The sequence below is a fragment of the Miscanthus floridulus genome, chromosome 10 (genome assembly GCF_019320115.1).
Source record: "Miscanthus floridulus cultivar M001 chromosome 10, ASM1932011v1, whole genome shotgun sequence".
Taxonomy (NCBI): domain Eukaryota; kingdom Viridiplantae; phylum Streptophyta; class Magnoliopsida; order Poales; family Poaceae; genus Miscanthus; species Miscanthus floridulus.
Window position 1 is genome coordinate 14,590,214 of NC_089589.1, and position 17,496 is coordinate 14,607,709.

At 53.4% G+C, this 17,496-nt stretch overlaps 1 protein-coding gene and 1 pseudogene across 1 annotated transcript; both read right to left on the reverse strand.

Annotated features, from left to right (window-relative positions):
• Positions 1-763: 763 nt before the first annotated feature.
• Positions 764-1,834, reverse strand: LOC136488050 (BTB/POZ and MATH domain-containing protein 1-like). Its single transcript, XM_066485101.1, has one exon. The coding sequence runs from the start codon at positions 1,832-1,834 to the stop codon at positions 764-766; it is 1,071 nt and encodes a 356-aa protein (XP_066341198.1).
• Positions 1,835-5,058: 3,224 nt separating this feature from the next.
• Positions 5,059-6,166, reverse strand: LOC136488051 (BTB/POZ and MATH domain-containing protein 1-like; annotated as a pseudogene).
• Positions 6,167-17,496: the final 11,330 nt, after the last annotated feature.

Below are 17,496 nucleotides of genomic sequence, written 5' to 3' on the forward strand. Positions count from 1 at the left end.
CTTCCCCAATGGCTTCCCTCGAAAGCTAGAGCCAAAATACAGTCCGTATGCCAAATCCAACAACCAACTCCCAAACATCGGACATGCCGCGAGATCCAGCACTTCGAAACCAGTCCAAAACGCATCTAAATCTCTAAAAGAATATCCTCGCCATGGATGGATAAATCTCAGACCGATAAGTGATCAGAATAAAAGTTGTGCTACTTGAAAAGATCTAAAACTTTTTAGTTGACTACTTTTTTATTTAAAATCATGTAGCACCCAGAAATTACGTTTTATAAGATTAATTATTTTGACATTCATATTTTTAAAAAATTCAAATCACTTCGGATGATCGAAAAGCGACCAAAAACAAAGTAGTAGATCTTGATGAGATCTAAAACTTTCTAGTTGAAACTTTGTGATAGAGTGAATACGTGGGGAACGTTTATGCCTTTTTGTCACAAGAGGCTATAAGGTGCGGTGCCTGGGCAGTAACAGTGGAGGCATAAGGTCGCACGTTTGATTTCTGGCAACCACACGTGTGGAAAACCGCGTGAGTCGGTTTTTAAGTGGTGCCCTCTAATTTTCACTGGCCTTTTACACTTATGGTTAATAAAAATCGCCAGTCAAAACATTTTCTGTACTAGTGGAAGTATTTTACAAGATTGTAATAATTGGTCTCATTCTCTCTAAACTTTGTTTCCATTATCTAAGAAAAAGTTTACATGCATAGAGAGTATACTTATATAGCTTCTTAATTTTTGTGTCTCAGATTCGAGCGTCAGGGTGCAACGTTGGCGAGCAGCTCGCTGAGAAAGGAGGGGCTCCTGGTTGTCAGACGCTGAAACTCGTCACTATCCATGATCGCCTTTAGATTGCCGGGAGACTTGAGAAACTTGAAGCACGCCTCTTTCAACCCTCTGAAGCCATACTGCTCCGCAAGCTCCAGTGTAGTCGCTGCCGTGCCAGTGTTAATGTAGTCGCAAAGACGGTCCTCGCAGATGAGCTTCAGCCTCTCCATGCCGTACCTATCCGCCGCCACAAGCAGATGCTGAGACATGGCCGGCGCGTCACCGCCGCTGTCCATCTCCGGCAGCGTGTCCGTGTAGACGAAGTGAAGCATGGCCCCGAACACTCTCGGCTCCATGTCATCGATCCGTACGTGGCTCGTGGTCGTCTCCTTCATCTGGCCGAAGAGCTGCGCCATGAACACCGGCGACCGAGCGGCGAGCACGGGCCGGTGCGCGGTGAAGGTCTCCTCGCCGACCTGGAACGTGACGTCCGTGCCGACCTGGGACTCGAGGAGGCGGCCCATGTGCTGGTGCATGTCTGATGGTGGCACGGTGACAACCCGCGGGATGCTGCCGGTGCGGACCGCCGTCCAGACAGTGACGTCGCATCTGACTCTGAAGCAGTCGTCCTTGAGATAGTCTGATTCCTCCAGGTACTTCCTCCTGATGAATTTTTTACATCCCCATGCGCCGTTTGGGTACCTGAAAGTGCAAACCGTGTCGTCCCCAGAACGATGCGACGGGACTCCGACTCCATTGAGCAAACTGAACTGGCAGCTGGCCTCGACGCCCGTGCCAGGGTCGTGGTTGAGGTTCAGGAAGATGCTTATCCAGCCAGAGTTTTTCGCTCCCTCTCCATCAGGGTAGTACCAGATGACCCAAGAATTACCGCCGACGTCGAACGGGTCAGATGTGATGAATCTGTCGTAGCCGACGCCGTGTCCCTTGATCCGGGAGTACCCATCGATCTTGAGCACGTGCGACCCTTTGGCGGGCTGCGCGACGATGGCGGACGCGGTGACGCTGTGCGCCACGCCGCCGCCAAGAACAGAGCTCGGCATATTGTGTATGCAACGCGTTGTAGGTTGCCGGCCTGGCCAACCTGGGAAATCGACGGAGATGAGAATATGAGATCAATTGATAGGCTTTTATATTACGACTCGAGACGGCCACGGGAAGGTATTTGCTTGGTTTAAATGTCAGTCCGGAAATCGTCCGCTCCGCTACGCCGAGGAAACCCTTGCTCTCACCACCCCGACCCCCTTTTTTTTGTGTAAATTAGATACAACTACTAGCAAACGTGACTATGTGTTGTAACGGAACCCAATACATATAGGAATCGAACTCGGTATCCTCGCTAGAAAATATTATCTGAATTTTTATATTTTTAATTTATTGTTGCACTTATAACAATGGTTCTTCTAGCTACCTTAAAACTTTATTATTCACATGTGTATATTACAATATGCCGTGCCTCCCCTCAAACACTCCGCGCAGGACTCATGGCCCAGATCCGTGCATCCGAATCACCACGGCCCCTTGACCTTCGGATCGTCACCGTGTGGTATGGTGGTTCGCCCCTCACAGAGCACGAGGCGTCATGCTTGTTAACTTCACCCGCCGGCGTGGCGACCAAGGATTGTAAAAAGACTCCACCAGGAGTCAGCGGCAAGGGCGCATGCCACCATGCCCGCTGACAAGCAGGACCCATGGTGGCCACACGAGCTACACCAGCCTCTCCGCTGGTAATTCCGGAGCCTGACCGATGGGCGCCCCGTGATCGCTCCCTGAGAGCAACAAAGATAGGAGTAGAGGGCACAACGAGGGTAACCTGAGCCTAATGTGCAGAATGCACCCGACCATCCCAAAGTGCAGCCCGGGCCAAGGAGGCCTGTCACCAAGCCCTCTCATGGGCGTGGGACGCCAAGCGAGGGATTGGCACTGAGCCAGGGCCTCGAAACCCTGTCGCTTGACCCACAGCAAGCCAAGGTAAGTAGGGCACCCCACGCGGGCCAAAAGCTGGTGACTCCTCGATGGGTCAGCCAGGCCCTTGCTCGGGCCTCCTCACATGACACTCGATCCCATTATTGTTCGGCTCAGAAGCTGCATGCACGCCTAAAGGCTCGGGCGCCCCAGAAGGGCGTCTAACCCAAGACCACCTGAGCTCTGTGCACCCCGATCGACCCGGTCATCAAAGATCGGGCTCAGCCCGTTGTCGTCATCACGGGCTTGACCCGGATGGCCAGAAGGGCTTGGGGTCCTGACAAGAGTCAAACAAACATAGGGGTATGTTAAGTCTCCGGGAAAGAAAAACTTAATCGATGGACCCCCCCCCCCCCCCCCCTCGACCGATCCCACGGATCGTCTGGGGGCTCGGGGGCTATACCCGTTGGGTACGCTTGCGCGCACACTTTGGAAGGAGTCCAAGAGAGCCTGAGCACGCCTGTGGCTACTGCTTGGGGCTCAACAAGGCCCCAGACTACCGAGCGATGGCAGCCTGAGCCTAACTTCAACCCGGTGCACACACAGACCAGCACTCGGGGGACAAACCGACGTCCCGAGCCACAGGTAAACCCACCAGGCATCTGGCGCCTAACAGGTATGGAGATGCCACACTATCTGCCCGTTCAAAGGGCACGAGGCCCTATCTGCCACTCCTTCGTCAAGGTCACGCATCCGGCATGACACAACAGGACATGTGACTTCAACTACTCCAGGGGCAAAGGGGTACAAGGCCCACTCGTCAAACCCTCCGGGTGGGGGATCCTTGCCAACCGAGGAAGCTTCGAGAAGTTTCACCCAGGGGAGCCCAATCCACAATGGACAGCCTCTCACGGTCAAGTGCTAGAACGATGGCAGTAGCATTAAGAGACGGTTGCGGCTCTGTTGAGTCCTCCCTACACAACAAGGCGAGGTCCATCAACGCCATGCAAAGACTCATGCACCCCGGTGCATAGACCATAGACTAGAACCCAAACCAACTTGTACAGCAGACCTCCTCGGAGTATAAGGGGAGGGACAACTCCTGTAGAAGCGGGGGTGTTACCCAAGAGAACTAGAGAACCTCAGCTAGAGAAGGCCGGTTTCATACTCGTTGAGGAAGAACACCAACGAACTCTAGGACAGCATCAAGCGATCCCCTACTAAACTCTCTCGATTCCCGCCATTATATCCCCCGATTGGTCGGTCATTCCTAGACACCAAGATCAGTATACTACTCAACGTAGGACTGAGAAGCCTGAACCAGGGTAAATCATTGTGTCCCTTTGGTGTTTTGTTCGAGCCACCAGAGACCCACACATCGGCTTCTGACGAACAACCATGATGCTCGCCGCGGTTATGAACCTGCGAGCGAAGGTTGTACAAGAGGGGACATAACAGAATTTCACTAAATTCAGGAGTAAATGGCCATTTGTTCATCATCATCCATTACTGTGCCACCCACCTGGTATTTATAGGGCATCCCGGGGGACGCAGTAAAATTACAACCTGCCCAGAATGGGCGGGGCTTCACTTTACAGGAGTACGAGGGCTCTTCAAACATTCTATGCGCTCAATCCAACTAGGGGAGCTCTGTCTCTGAGGACCACTATCTTCCGTCCTCATTCTCATGGCGGTAGAGCTGGCCACACGAGGGCTCCTTCTTGTCCGAGCGGCCTTGCGAGAACTGCTTGATCTGCAAAGACACAATATCATAGTTACCTCCACTATCTATTGTTGGGGGACACCGTTCAGTGGCGAGAAGATGAGGCGCCCTTTGCCGGGATGCTGCTGTTCAAGATGGCGAGGGTCCCGCCGTGGATAGCGTTTGAGCCACGGCGGAAAGAGGCATGCTGGCTGCAACCTAGGGTGTGAGCAAAAGAATGATCGAGGGTTCAGCTATGGGATGAGACTAGGACGGGGTGGCACATCGAAGGCCTCCCCCCAACACTCGAGATCTAAAACTTTCCAGTTGAAAGTTTATGGCACAGTGAATATGAGGGAAATGTTTATACCGTTTAGTCACAAGAGACTATGAGGTGCACACACGAGGCCTGAGGTCGTTGGTTTGATTCCTGGCAATTACACATGCAAAAAATCGTGTGACTCGGTTATTAAGTAACGCCCTGTGGAGTTCGATGTTTTTCACTCGCACACTGATTTCCTAAGTTTTACCGCCTGTAAAAATATTTTCTGTACTTGTATTAGTATTTTACAAGGTTGTAATTATTGGTCTTAACCTCCCTAAGCTTTGTTTCCATTATCTAAGAAAAAGGTTACACGCATACAGAGTACTTATTGCTTATTAAACTTTCTGTCTCAGATTGAAGCATCGGGGTGCAACGTTGGAGAGCAGCTCGCTGAGAAGGGAGGGGCAACTGCTCGTCAGATGCTGAAACTCATCACTATCCATGGTCGCCTTTAGATTGCCCGGAGACTTGAGAAACTCGAAGCACGCCTCCTTGAGCCCTCTGGAGCCATGCTGCTCCGCAAGCACCAACGTAGTCGCGGCCGTTCCAGTGTTAATGTGGTTGCAAAGGCTGTCCTCGCAGATGAGGTTAAGCCTCTCCAAGCCATATCTATCCGCTGCCACAAGCAGATGCTGAGCCACTGCCGGCGTGTTGTGCCGCTGTCCATGTCAGGCAGCGAGTCTGTGTAGACGAAGTGCAGCATGGCCCTGAACACTCTTGGGTCCATGTCATCGATCCGTACGTGGCTCGTGCTCCTCTCCTTCATCGTGCCAAACAGCTGCGCCATGAACACCGGCGACCGAGCAGCGAGCACGAGCCGGTGCGCGCCGCAGGTCTCCTCGCCGACCTGGAACGTGACGTCCGTTCCCACCTGGGACTCGAGGAGGCGGCCTATGTGCTGGTGCATGTCTAGCGGCGGCACGATGATGAACCGCGGGATGCGGACCGCTGTCGTGGAGACGGTGACGTCGCATCTAACACTGAAACAGTCGTCCTTGAGATAGGGTGATCCCTCCAGGGCCTTCCGCATGATGAACCTTCGATGCCCAAATCCGGTGTCTGTGCACTTGAAAGTGCGTGCCGTGCCCTTGCCATAGGAATACGACGGGACTGGTGCGCTGGCGCCGTCGAGCAAGCTGAACGCGTAGCTTGCCTCGACGCCCGTGGCATGGTTGTGCTTGAGGTGCAGGACGATGCCTATCCAGCCGCGCCAGAGGTCTTTGGGGTGCAACCATTAGGGTAGTACCTGATGTCCCAAGTAATCCCGCCGACGTCGAACTCACCAGAGCTGATGAATTTGCCGCTGCCGGCCGATGCCTTGACCCGGGAGTACCCATCGATCTTGAGGACGTGCGACCCCTTCACGGTCTGGGCGACGATGGCGGACGCGCTGACGCTGTCGCTCTGCGCCACGCCGCCGCCGCCAGAAACAGATCTCGCCATGTGTATGGAATGAGTTGCGAGGGAGATGAAGATTAGAGCTATAGGATTTTACGAGTCGAGATGGCCGAGTATGCAAGTCGATCAGCGCTTGATCGGCGGCCACCGTGAAATCCGTGGACAGAGGCGGCGGGCGAAAGACTGGACGGTATTGGTTTATATGTGACCCTGCCAGCCTGGAGAGGAGTCCCGGAAATTGAGTAGTAGTTTGTCTATTAGTTTTGGCCCAAGTTGCTATTTCGGTCTATAGAGAATAAGCCGAAGTTTATTTGAGTTTTCTTCACCTTTGCAATTTCTCCCGTGTTCTTTCTAAATAATGGAAAGGATGCGGCTTCATCTCTCGAAGCCAAGAGAATGGGACTAATTTTTACATAAGTTGAAAACACATAAAAACAAACTGACTCAAAAACCAATCCTAGCATTATCTCGCCATCTAAAAGAAGCAAAGAACAGCATGGCCGCCGTTTGTAGCGCCCGACAAACTTGGGGGAAGTGATCCTTGATTTCATCACACCTTTGCAACCATGACCAATGTTCCTTTGAATAAAACCTACAAAAGAGATTTGGATTGGTATTTCTCAAAAACCATGTCAATTTATACTAGCCACAAGGTCCAACAAATGGCTGCTCCACCTGTCGATACTCGATAGCAACGTTTTATTTGATCTACCCTTTTGTTTGTGCCAATCATGAAAGATATCCATTACATTCAAAGTGGTTTCGAGACCCAAAACAAGATGTATGGCCCACCACAAGAACTTAGCATACAAACACTCTAAGAAGGGGTGTTGAATAGTTTCGTCCCTACTACAAAACACGCAAGATTTGTCGCCACTCCGATTTCTTTTTGATAAATTATCTTTAGTTAAAACTATCCCTCTCTTAATAAACCATAGAAAATTTTTAGTTTTGAAGCCCCGTATTGACATATCTATATCTATATTTATACCTAATAATAAATAGAAAAAATTTCTGTCACAATTTTTTTCGTCCAACTTCGATCTCAACTCGGATTCTAATTTCTTGTCCGGTAATCCTTTTTTTAAAGTGCCGTTCAGTTTGGATCTAATCATTAATAATTTTTTTCCATAATTTTCGTTTCCTTTGTTTCCCTACCTCCAACGTGATGGACTCCCCGTACGAATCTAATAGGTGAAATCTAATACAATGCAACGACTCAATAAATAAATACAGATGCAATAGGAGAAATCGAATACAATACAACAACTCAATAAATAATTTGAATACAAATTGGGTGACTGCGACGCGAAAAGATGCTGAGATCGGAACGACAATGGCGCGACACGTGAAGACGATGGCTCGAGCAACGGAGGGGCAACCTGACAAGACAGCGATGTGAGCAAGACCGAGGCGAGGATGGGTGACAGCGACGACATGGGGCGAGGTCGAGGAGAGAGGAGACGGCGACGCGGGCGAGGCTGCCTAGTCATTGGGGCGTGCGGCCACTGGGGCTCCGTTGCATGTACCTGTTAGCTGTGGGGACACCGTCGCGTGGAGCTACCGGGGCGTGGTCGCGTTGGGGCTCCGTGGCCGCCGGCATGTTGTGACCGTCAGCCCATCAGGGCTCCTTGGCCGCCTTGACAAGGCTTCAGGCGGACGAAGTTGGAGGCCTCGGGGTGCGAGTGGATGAGGCCACGTGACTCCGACTCCGAGCTACCATATAAGGATGAGAAAGAAGACAAAAAGAATAAAAAGAAAGAAAAGAAAAGATTGGGTATTATGTCACCCTATTGAGGGGCGAGGTCGAGGAGAGAGGAGACAGCGACGCGGGCGAGGCTACCAAGTCGTTGGGGGCATGCAGCCACTGTGGCTCCGTCGCATGTACCTGCCATGCTGTGGGGACGCCATCGCGTGGAGATATTGAGGCGTGGTCGTGTCGGGGCTCCATGGCCGCCGGCATGCTGTGATCGTCAGCCCGTCAGGGCTCCATGGCCGCCTTGGCAAGGCTTGAGGCGGACGAAGTTGGAGGTCTCGGGATGCGAGTGGATGAGGCCACGTGACTTTGACTTCGAGCTAGCAGATAAGGATGAGAAAGAAGAGAAAAAGAAAGAAAAAAAGAAAGAAGAGAAAAAAATAAAAAAAGAAAGAAAAGAAAGGATAGGGTATTATGTTTCCCTATTGATTATTTCTGTGTTATTGGTCTCAACTTTAACAAAATTTGCACGATGAAGTGTTTATACACTATATAAATTCACTGGTATGCGGTATGCTCCATTATATTTGTTGATTCTTTGATGATATAATTGGAAGTGGAAGTGAAAACGTGTGCCCCTGGGCCTTCATGTTCACCTACGCTATGGCGTAGATGCAAGTGATTACTTAAGTAGAAGAAAATATACTGAGTTAAAAACTATAGCTTTCAAGACAAAACAACACATAGATATCAAAACTTTGGATGATGCTGACGAGATCCTAACATATGGGTATGTTAAGCCTCGGGTCCAGAGGTTCCCGAACGAAGAAGACCCCCCCGACCAACCCCTCTAGAATCACCCGGGGGGCTCGGGGGCTATACCCATCGGGTACGCTTGTGCGCACCCTCTAAGGAGAAACCTGGCCAGGCCCGACTCCGCCATGACTTCTGCTTGGGGCTCGGGCCCGATCTACGCCAACACTCCGGCCTGACCCCTAGCTTCTGCTCAGCAAGCAGCGCCAGCCAAGGCCCAGGCACAAAAAGACATGCCCCGAGCTACCGAGGCTCGAGGGGGCACCCCGACGCTGCAGGAGGGCCACTTTTCCGACAAGGTCATGCATGGGTCATGACATAGGAAGACAAAACTTCCCCATGGCCTCTAGGGGATCGGAGGCCTTTGGGCCCAACCATCAGCCCATGAAGCCAACCTCCTTTACCACCAAGAAGACTCTAGAAGGTCCACCTAGGGGAGGTCGGTCCAAGCCGACATAGCCTGACACGTTGAGTGTCAGAACAGAGCAGCCAGATGACACCTAAGGCTTCTTTGGCTCCACGACACCGCCACAATCCACAACGCGTCGCTGCAACGCCCTCTTGGACTCCAGCGCATGTAGACCATAGACTAGTTCCCCCAAACCACCATGGACCCGACCTATCTCATTATATAAGGGATAAGGTCAGACCTAGGGGGGAGAGAAGAGTGATGAGAAGACAGATCATTCCATTCCTTGTCCTCCGCTCGACATCGAGAGCAAGGCAACCCACCAAGGGTCACCAAGAGCTAGAGGATCACTGGCTAGAGCCACCGATGCACATCTCCATGTACGACGGTGAGACCAACCCGGATCACTGGCTAGAGGATTACCGCCTTCCCATGAAGGCCGAGGGGTCAGGCGATGACTTTGCCATCCAGTACCATCCTCTGCTTCTATCAAGCTCGACCAGAGCTTGGCTCGAGCAGCTTGAGCCTGGCGGCATCCACTGTTGAGGCGATCTCCTCACCGTCTTCATTGGCCACTTCCAAGGTATGTACACTCGTCCCGATAACTCGTGGGACCTCCGCAACTACAGGCAGAGGCCCTACGAGACCCTCCAAGAGTTCATCCACTCCACGGGGTTGCACTGGTGGGCAATGAGCCCCCAGCGTCGCCCACTCCACCAGAACTTCTGGGAGCAGATCTCGAGGTCCTGGCCCAACAGATCCAGCGCGGTTTGGGCCTGAACCCATCGTGTTAGACCGTCGCCAGATGTTTTACATGATGGCCAACATCCACCACCAGATCACCACCCGTGAGGTGCTCCCACCACCTGACCACTTCTGGTACTACCTCCTAGACCTGCCTTTTGGGATCTAGAATGTGGCGGCATCCTTCTAGATGGAGCTAGAGCACTTCATCAGTCGTGAGGCACCGCGAAGCACCATCCTCTTCAATGCAGCAGGGACTGATGTCCCCTCACTATGTACCTTCCTCAAGATCCTTTCGGGGAGCGACTTGGAGTACAACTCTAACGACGTCGACTACCGCACCACCCTGGGCAAGTGCTATGACATCGATAGCGAGGTTCTTGCTAAGGAGGCACCCGGGCTCACGTTGCCAGACTAGAGTCCCCACAGCCATGCGGCCTACCTCCAGGAGAAGGAGGATCACCTGTGGGCTCGGTAGGTGGACCTAGAGGCCACCGAGGCAGAGCTCAAGCACCAAAAGCAGGACCTTGCACGGCAGCGAGCCATGCATCCTCTCGGCAATGATGATGATGCCCGCATGGGGGCTCCCAGTGGCCTCTACTTTCCCCATGTAGCATACAACATGGCAGTCGCCGCTTGCCGCATGGAAGACATCTCTGACATGTTAGAACCACATACCAACAAGCGGCTAAACGAGGCGAAGCGGCTCCTTCGCGTCGCCCTCGAGCAGCAGGCCGAGAGCTCGGTGTCCTGGCACCGCACCACGCTCTCCCAGTCATCCCAAATGACAGCCACCACCAACAGGGACTGCTCCGATGCTCATGCCCCATAGGCAGGGAGAGCAGCGACAACACCTGTGACAATAGCTCCGGTCGGCCATGGACTCGGGGTGCTAAGCCTTAGTAGGAGCGAAGGCATGGCCTTTCTCCTCGACGTCCCCCCCCCACACCCCACCTGATGGGGGATGACCGCGATGTCCACGACACCATCGAGGCACAGTCCCGTACCCCTGAGCGACGAGGCAGAGGTGCCGCCCTAAATCACATCAGCACCCTAGGCGTTTCCAGCCACTGACGAACATCTCCATGTACGATGGCGAGACAAACCTAGATCACTAGCTAGAGGATTACCGCCTCCCCATCAAGGCCGAGGGGTCAGACGATGACTTTGCCATCCAGTACCATCCTCTGCTTCTGCCAAGCTCGACCAGAGCTTGGCTCGAGCAGCTTGAGCCTGGCGGCATCCGCCGCTGGGGCGATCTCCTCACCGTCTTCATCGGCCACTTCCAAGGTACGTACACTCGGCCCGGTAACTCGTGGGACCTCCGCAACTATAGGCAGAGGCCCTACGAGACCCTCTGAGAGTTCATCTAATGTTTCTCCAAGAAGCGCAACGAGCTCCCCAGCATCTCCGATGCCGACATCATCAACATCTTCATCTGCGCATGACCTACGAGGCGCTCATCCACGCACTCGGTCGCGAGACCCCTTGCACGACGTGGGAGCTCCTGGACCTCAGCGAAGGCGACGGCGGCGATGACTCCGACTCATCTCAGCGACGCTGTGATAGGAGGAACAAGGACCAGAAGCGCTGCGGGAAGGAGATGGTGGGCGTGGCTGACCGTGCCATTGGACCACAGCCACGTGGGTGAGGTGCGTGCCCAGAAAACTTCGAGAAGGTGCTCGAGGCCATCTGCCCATTCCACAAGGTGCGGGGCAGGCAAAGCACCTCCTCAAAGACTACGCTACCATGAAGGGCTACATCCACTGCACCCTCAGCCAATAGCGCAAGGCCTAGAAGCCCGCCCTGAAGGCCAGCGACCCAGCAGGAGCCGCCCAGGAGGAAGACACCGAATTCCCGGAAGCCGAGCACTGCCTCATGATCTTCTTGGGCTCCCACGCCTACGAATCCTGCCGATAGCGCCGCATCACCGAATAGGAGGTGAACGCTGTTCACACCATTGCCGCTCCGATGTGGCTCCGATGATCCTAGATGGCCATCGCCTTCAACCAGGAAGACCACCCTGATAGTGTCCCTCATCCGGGGCGCTATCCGCTCATGGTCAGCCCGATCATGGGCACCACGTGATTCACCAAGGTGTTGATGGAGGGGAGCAGCGACCTCAACATACTCTACACCAGCACCCTCGACAAGTTGGGAATCCCCCACAGCAACATGCTCCCCAGCCAAGCGCCGTTCTATGGGATCATGTAGGGGAAGGAAGCTGTACCCCTTGGGCGCATCCGGCTCAACGTCACCTTTGGCTAGCCGGACAACTTCCACAAGGAGCCACTCACCTTCGAGGTGGTTGACTTCCCTAAAGTCTACCACACCCTCATCAGTTGACCGTGTTTCACCAAGTTCATGGTCATCCCCAACTACACCTACCTGAAGCTCAAGATGCCTGGCCCGAAGGGGGTCATCACTAGCGAGGGCAGCTTCGAGCAAGCCTACTACTACAAGCAAGACTGTGTTGCCCAAGCGGCCACACTCGTCACCCCCTGCACTCCCGACGACCCTAGCCGCGACACAGGAGGGGTGTTGGCAGAGGAAGCAGCCAAGGCTACAGCGGTGCTCGATTGACCGAGCATCGATGAGGCTGACAAGGTTCCTAGCGGCAGTGGTGGCTCGGCTGGCCCCTCCATCCAGACGCTTGGCCCCCAGAAGGGGTTGGCCCCATCGAGGTGAGTTCTGACCTTTCCCTATGAGGGAAGGACAATGTTGAGCCATCCGCCTAGAAGCACCGTCTCCCGAGCCATGACCCGCTTGCTGACCTCCATCGCTGGCCTACTTCTCCAACAACAAAAACCAAGATAAGTCCCATCCTCTCAACCGTCTTATTTCACTTGTCTCCATGATTGTCTCCTTTAACCTGAGCCACCTAAGCGGTAGCTCAGCTACGCCAGAGGATTGATTGAGCTAACCACTTGCTGACCTTTCTGAAGGACGACCACTGTAGAAGGCCCTCGAGAAAGGCGAGGACAGGACTAACAGAGTGAGAGGACCGGGCAAGGGATTGGCAAGGCGCTAACGGAATGACAACGATAGCCATGTTACTAGCTATGTCATGTCTCCCTTCTCTTGTGCCCTTTCCATTTATTTTGTAGGTACCTGCCTATCTCCCAATCCTTCATTGGATCGAGCCATCCCACCACATGATGGTCTGGGGGGCCTAGAAAGGGCATCACCGAGGGTTCTAAGGCTAGCCCACCGGGCTTCAAGGCCACCCAAAGCACCTAAAGTGTAAGGGATGCTCGACAGATGAGCCAACGAGGCTGTAGCTAGGACACCAAGAAGCGTCCCGATCGTCTGTATGATCGATGTCTGAGTACTGAACCCGAGATACTCGTGGTGACCCAACTAGGGAGGCAGCGAGCTCCCGAGTGCCGAAAGACAAGCTCGGGAACTATATGAGTGGCTCAATTAGGAAGCCATGGATATCCCCTATGGGGGACATGACCGGGGCACAGAACGACTGTAAACCCGAGGTTCTCGTGGACTTATCTGCTAGTAGCACGAGCTCGGCAATCTTGGTCACCAAGGCCATCGTTGTAACAGCCCATCCCAATGAGGGACAAAGTCTCTAAGCATGACTCAAGAGCAATGGGATTACAAACGAAAGTAATTTCATTTTCATCATTTGGGAATGACCCGATTACAATATACTATGACAAAACCCGCTAGAAGATGCAAGGTGCCGACACCACGGCAAGGCGCCGGAGAAGGCCCTCCGGCGATCGGCCATGCAAGTGACCCTACCTCCCCTAGAGGGACAGTCTTCATTGAGACTAAGGGGGAGGTTGGGGTCTTTGAGCCAAGAAGCTCGATCAACCGCCCGTAGGAGGGGCGGAGCGCACTGAGAAGAGGCAGAGATTGCCCCACTATAGCTTGGAGATTGGCCTCACCCCTGGTAGCCCGAGCCCTCTGGAGAGCACCACATCCGACCTGACCAAAGGCTAGAGGTGACACAGCATAGCCCACGGATGATGCCTAGTGGCTTAGGCATTCCCAAACCCCACAGGCGACTAGAAGCCTACGGGCAATGATGAGGCGTTTCCTCGCCCCCGCCAACACCGCCTCTGATGACGAGGACACGGAGACGCCACAAGATGGTAGGTCAGGCGACCTGCCATCCTTCACTAGCGTGGGCATAGTGCTGCACCGGCGAGGAGCCAACGGACCATGGGGCCGGCAGCCCCGGCCCGCGGCCCTCGGCTTGCTGGAGACCTTCCACCCTCAAAGAAGCAATCGTCCATAGGGAAGCGTTGCACTTCATCATCGCCATTGCCACCGAACAAGATGGATTTGTGTGGAAGAAGAGAAGGGGCCGAAGGAGAGGATTGAAGCGCCGCGTACCCCGGGGCTCCCCTTTATAGCATATATGTTGCTCTGTGAGCGGCTCCGTGCCCTCCGATCAGCCATCAACGGCCTAAAGGGGCCCTGGGGAACCTGTCGAGCATCTCCTCAATCCCCGCAGCATGCCTCCGGGCGGTTGTGTGATGATGGTCAAGCAGTAAACGTAGAGTCAGGGAATCGCTGATGATGACTCAAGTCCATGCTCCAATTTCCACCACGCGTGCCGCCCACTCCATGCATGCCTCCTCACGGAACTTAAGGGGATCCGAGTCCCCTCGGGCCCACCGGCTACCATCGATAGCCTAGATCTACGCGCACCAAGTACGGTGGCTCCCAGTCTGCCAGATATGCTCCATGTGGACCCGACATCCCATCTCCCAGACGAAGTGGGACAGCGCGGGGGTGCACGCCTTAACTCCTCCACCAGGCACGATGGCCTAGACGCCATCATCTACTTGCGTAAGGCATCAGCGAAAGGGGCGTGCCTAGAAGCTACTAGTCCTGTTAACAGGGAGGCCCCACAACGGCCTCGGGGGCTACGCTAGCTCCCCATATGGAGCAAACCAACCCCTCGATTGACGGGCGCTCGGGTGATGCATCCCCCAAAAAACAACCAACTCCCCAGAGTTGGGGTGGGAGCAGCTGAGCAGTGGGACAAATGAGGGCCCCCATCCAAGGCTCGGCGTGCTCCCTGCACCTGATCTATGGCCGCAGAAGGTCGACCCCATAAGGCCAGCTCGAGAGGATCGAGACCTGCTACCGCAGCTTTCAAAAGGGTGTGGCACTCCGGATGATCAATTGGCCCCGAGCCAAAGCTCATACGCTCTCAATCACCCAGCCTATTGCAGGCTCCGATCAAAAATGAGGGCGCCCCTAGGCCTAAGGTCGACAACTCCCAGACGAGTTCGCTGAGCCCTTGCTTGAGTCAAAGACCTATGCGACATAGACTCATGAAGGGATCAGCACCATCATCACCCCGCCTCGATAGCTGAGCAACACCCATCACATTGGAGAAGAGGGCCCTAAGCAGGGCATAGCATCCACATCGGCGGAAGCCAACCCCACCAAGGAGGGTTCGGTCACCAGAAGATCGAATTTAGCCCTTCATCGCCATCACGACAAGTGAAGCCACGAAGGGCTCGAGAGCTCCTAACAAGATCTTAACATATGGGTATGTTAAGCCTTGGGTCCAGTGGTTCTCAAATGAAGAAGACTCCCCGACCGACCCCTCCAAGATCACCTAGGGGCTATACCCACCAGGTACGCTCATGAGCACCCTCTGAGAAGAAACCCATTTGAGCCTGACTCTAACATGACCTCCGCTTGGGGCTCAGGGGCTTGCCTGAGCCCCCATACTCCCAATCTACACCAACACTCCGCCCCGACCCCTGGCTCCTACCTGGCAAGCAACGCCAGCCAAGGCCCGGGCACAAGAAGACACGCCCTAAGCTACCGAGGCTCAGGGGCTCCCAGGCGCTGCCCCTTGGGCATGGCATTGCTGGCCACTTTTCCGACAAGGTCATGCATGGGGTGTGACACAAGAAGACAAAGCTTTCCTACGGCCTCCAGGGGCCTAGAGCCCTCCGAGCTCGCATGTCAGCCCCTAAAACTGACCTCCTTCACCGCTAAGAAGACTCCAAAAGGTCCACCTGGGGGAGGCCAGTCCAAGCCGACACAGCCTGACACGCAGAGTGTCCAAATAGAATAGCCGGGCGATGCCCAAGGCTTCTTCTGCAACATGGCACCATCATGATCCACAACACGTCACTGCAAGGCCCTCCTAGACTCCGGGGCATGTAGTTTGTAGACTAGTTCCTCAAACCACCATGTACCAGACCTATCTCATTATATAAGGGATAAAGTCGGACCTAGGGGGAGAGGAGGACGATGAGAAGACAGATCATTCCATTCCTTGGCCTACGAGAGCCCCTCCACCGCAACCCATCGTCTTCCTCCTCTCCGATGAGGGAAAGGCTCCACCGGTGGTGAGGCAACCTTAGGATTAGGACCGAGCTAATTCCCTACCAAATCTCTCTACAACCCTGTTGTAACCCCCGATTTTGGGTGCTTTTGAGTATAAGGATCATCAGCTGCTGGACATAGGGCACCAATTGGCCCAAACCAGGGTGCTCCTTATTTTTGAGTGCTTGGGTGAGCACATCATTCTCCCTATTAGTACTTTGGGTCCCTTTCCTGACCTCATCATTTACATCAGAGATCCTCTGGACGAAGCTGCTTGTGGCTTGATTTGTGGAGCTAAAGCTCCCGTCCGGGCCATGGTGTACCCCCTCACCATACAGAAATATATCGATCTAGGCTCTCAATTGGCAGTCTCAGGCTCAACCCCAAGGCGTTCCACCTCCTCAAGTTCCCTTTCAAATGCATCCATCTTACTGGTGTAGCCACGAGAGCCAAGTTTATGAGGATTTGTCGCTTTAAGCGAATTCTCCTTATTCTTCCTACTCAGTTTCAAGTACTCCTCGGATTGCCTGCATTGCTTGAATTCCTGCTAGAAGTCCTTCTGCTTGGCGTATTGTCCACCATCCCAATTTGGCTCTTTATACTCGAGGATAAATTTCTTGTACAATATCCCCTTGAAAGTCTTAAAGCATGTCCCCATGATTTCTTTTACTTTTTTCTTAACTTGCTCCTTATCATAGTCTTATGGGAAAGTAAAATACCGTGGGATCCATTTCTCCCATATGTCATCCTTCTCACTTTCGGGAACCCTCCACGGGTCATCATCTTTCCCAATCCACTTCATGTACTTCATCGGGATGTAGTCCCTTACAAGTGCCCCAATGACAGTATTGTATTTGGTTGCAGCTTTTTTAGGTGCGAGCGGCTCCCCAACTCGGTCAAACTCGATGATGTGCCAGTGTGCATTCCTACCAGTAGGAAGCTGTGACACGCCTCGCTTAGTTCTGGCCTTGCTGCTACCCAAACCATCTAGCTGCTCGATCGGCTGAACCTCCTGCTGGAGACACCAAGTAAGCTAATAGACTCTTAATTGATTAGCGTGTGTGGCTACCTAGTCACATGATACCTAAGTTACCTAGTCATCTTGGTCATCTTGATCCTGCTCGAGAAGAGTGGTAGGGGTCCATGGTACCTCGTTCTCACCGTCCTGATTGTTACTGCCACCTTTTGTCGGATCATGCGGCTCACCCGTCCCACCAATATCAGCTGCTACTTATCTCCTATCAGTTCTTGGGTGACTTGTTAACGAGCGACGACGAGTCATGGCTGTGACATGATCGTGGTCAGTTTTGGCTGCATACAACTACTAGTAGCATTTGTGCATATATATATTACCCAACTAATAAAGATTTAATGCAAAGTCTAATAATAAGTCCA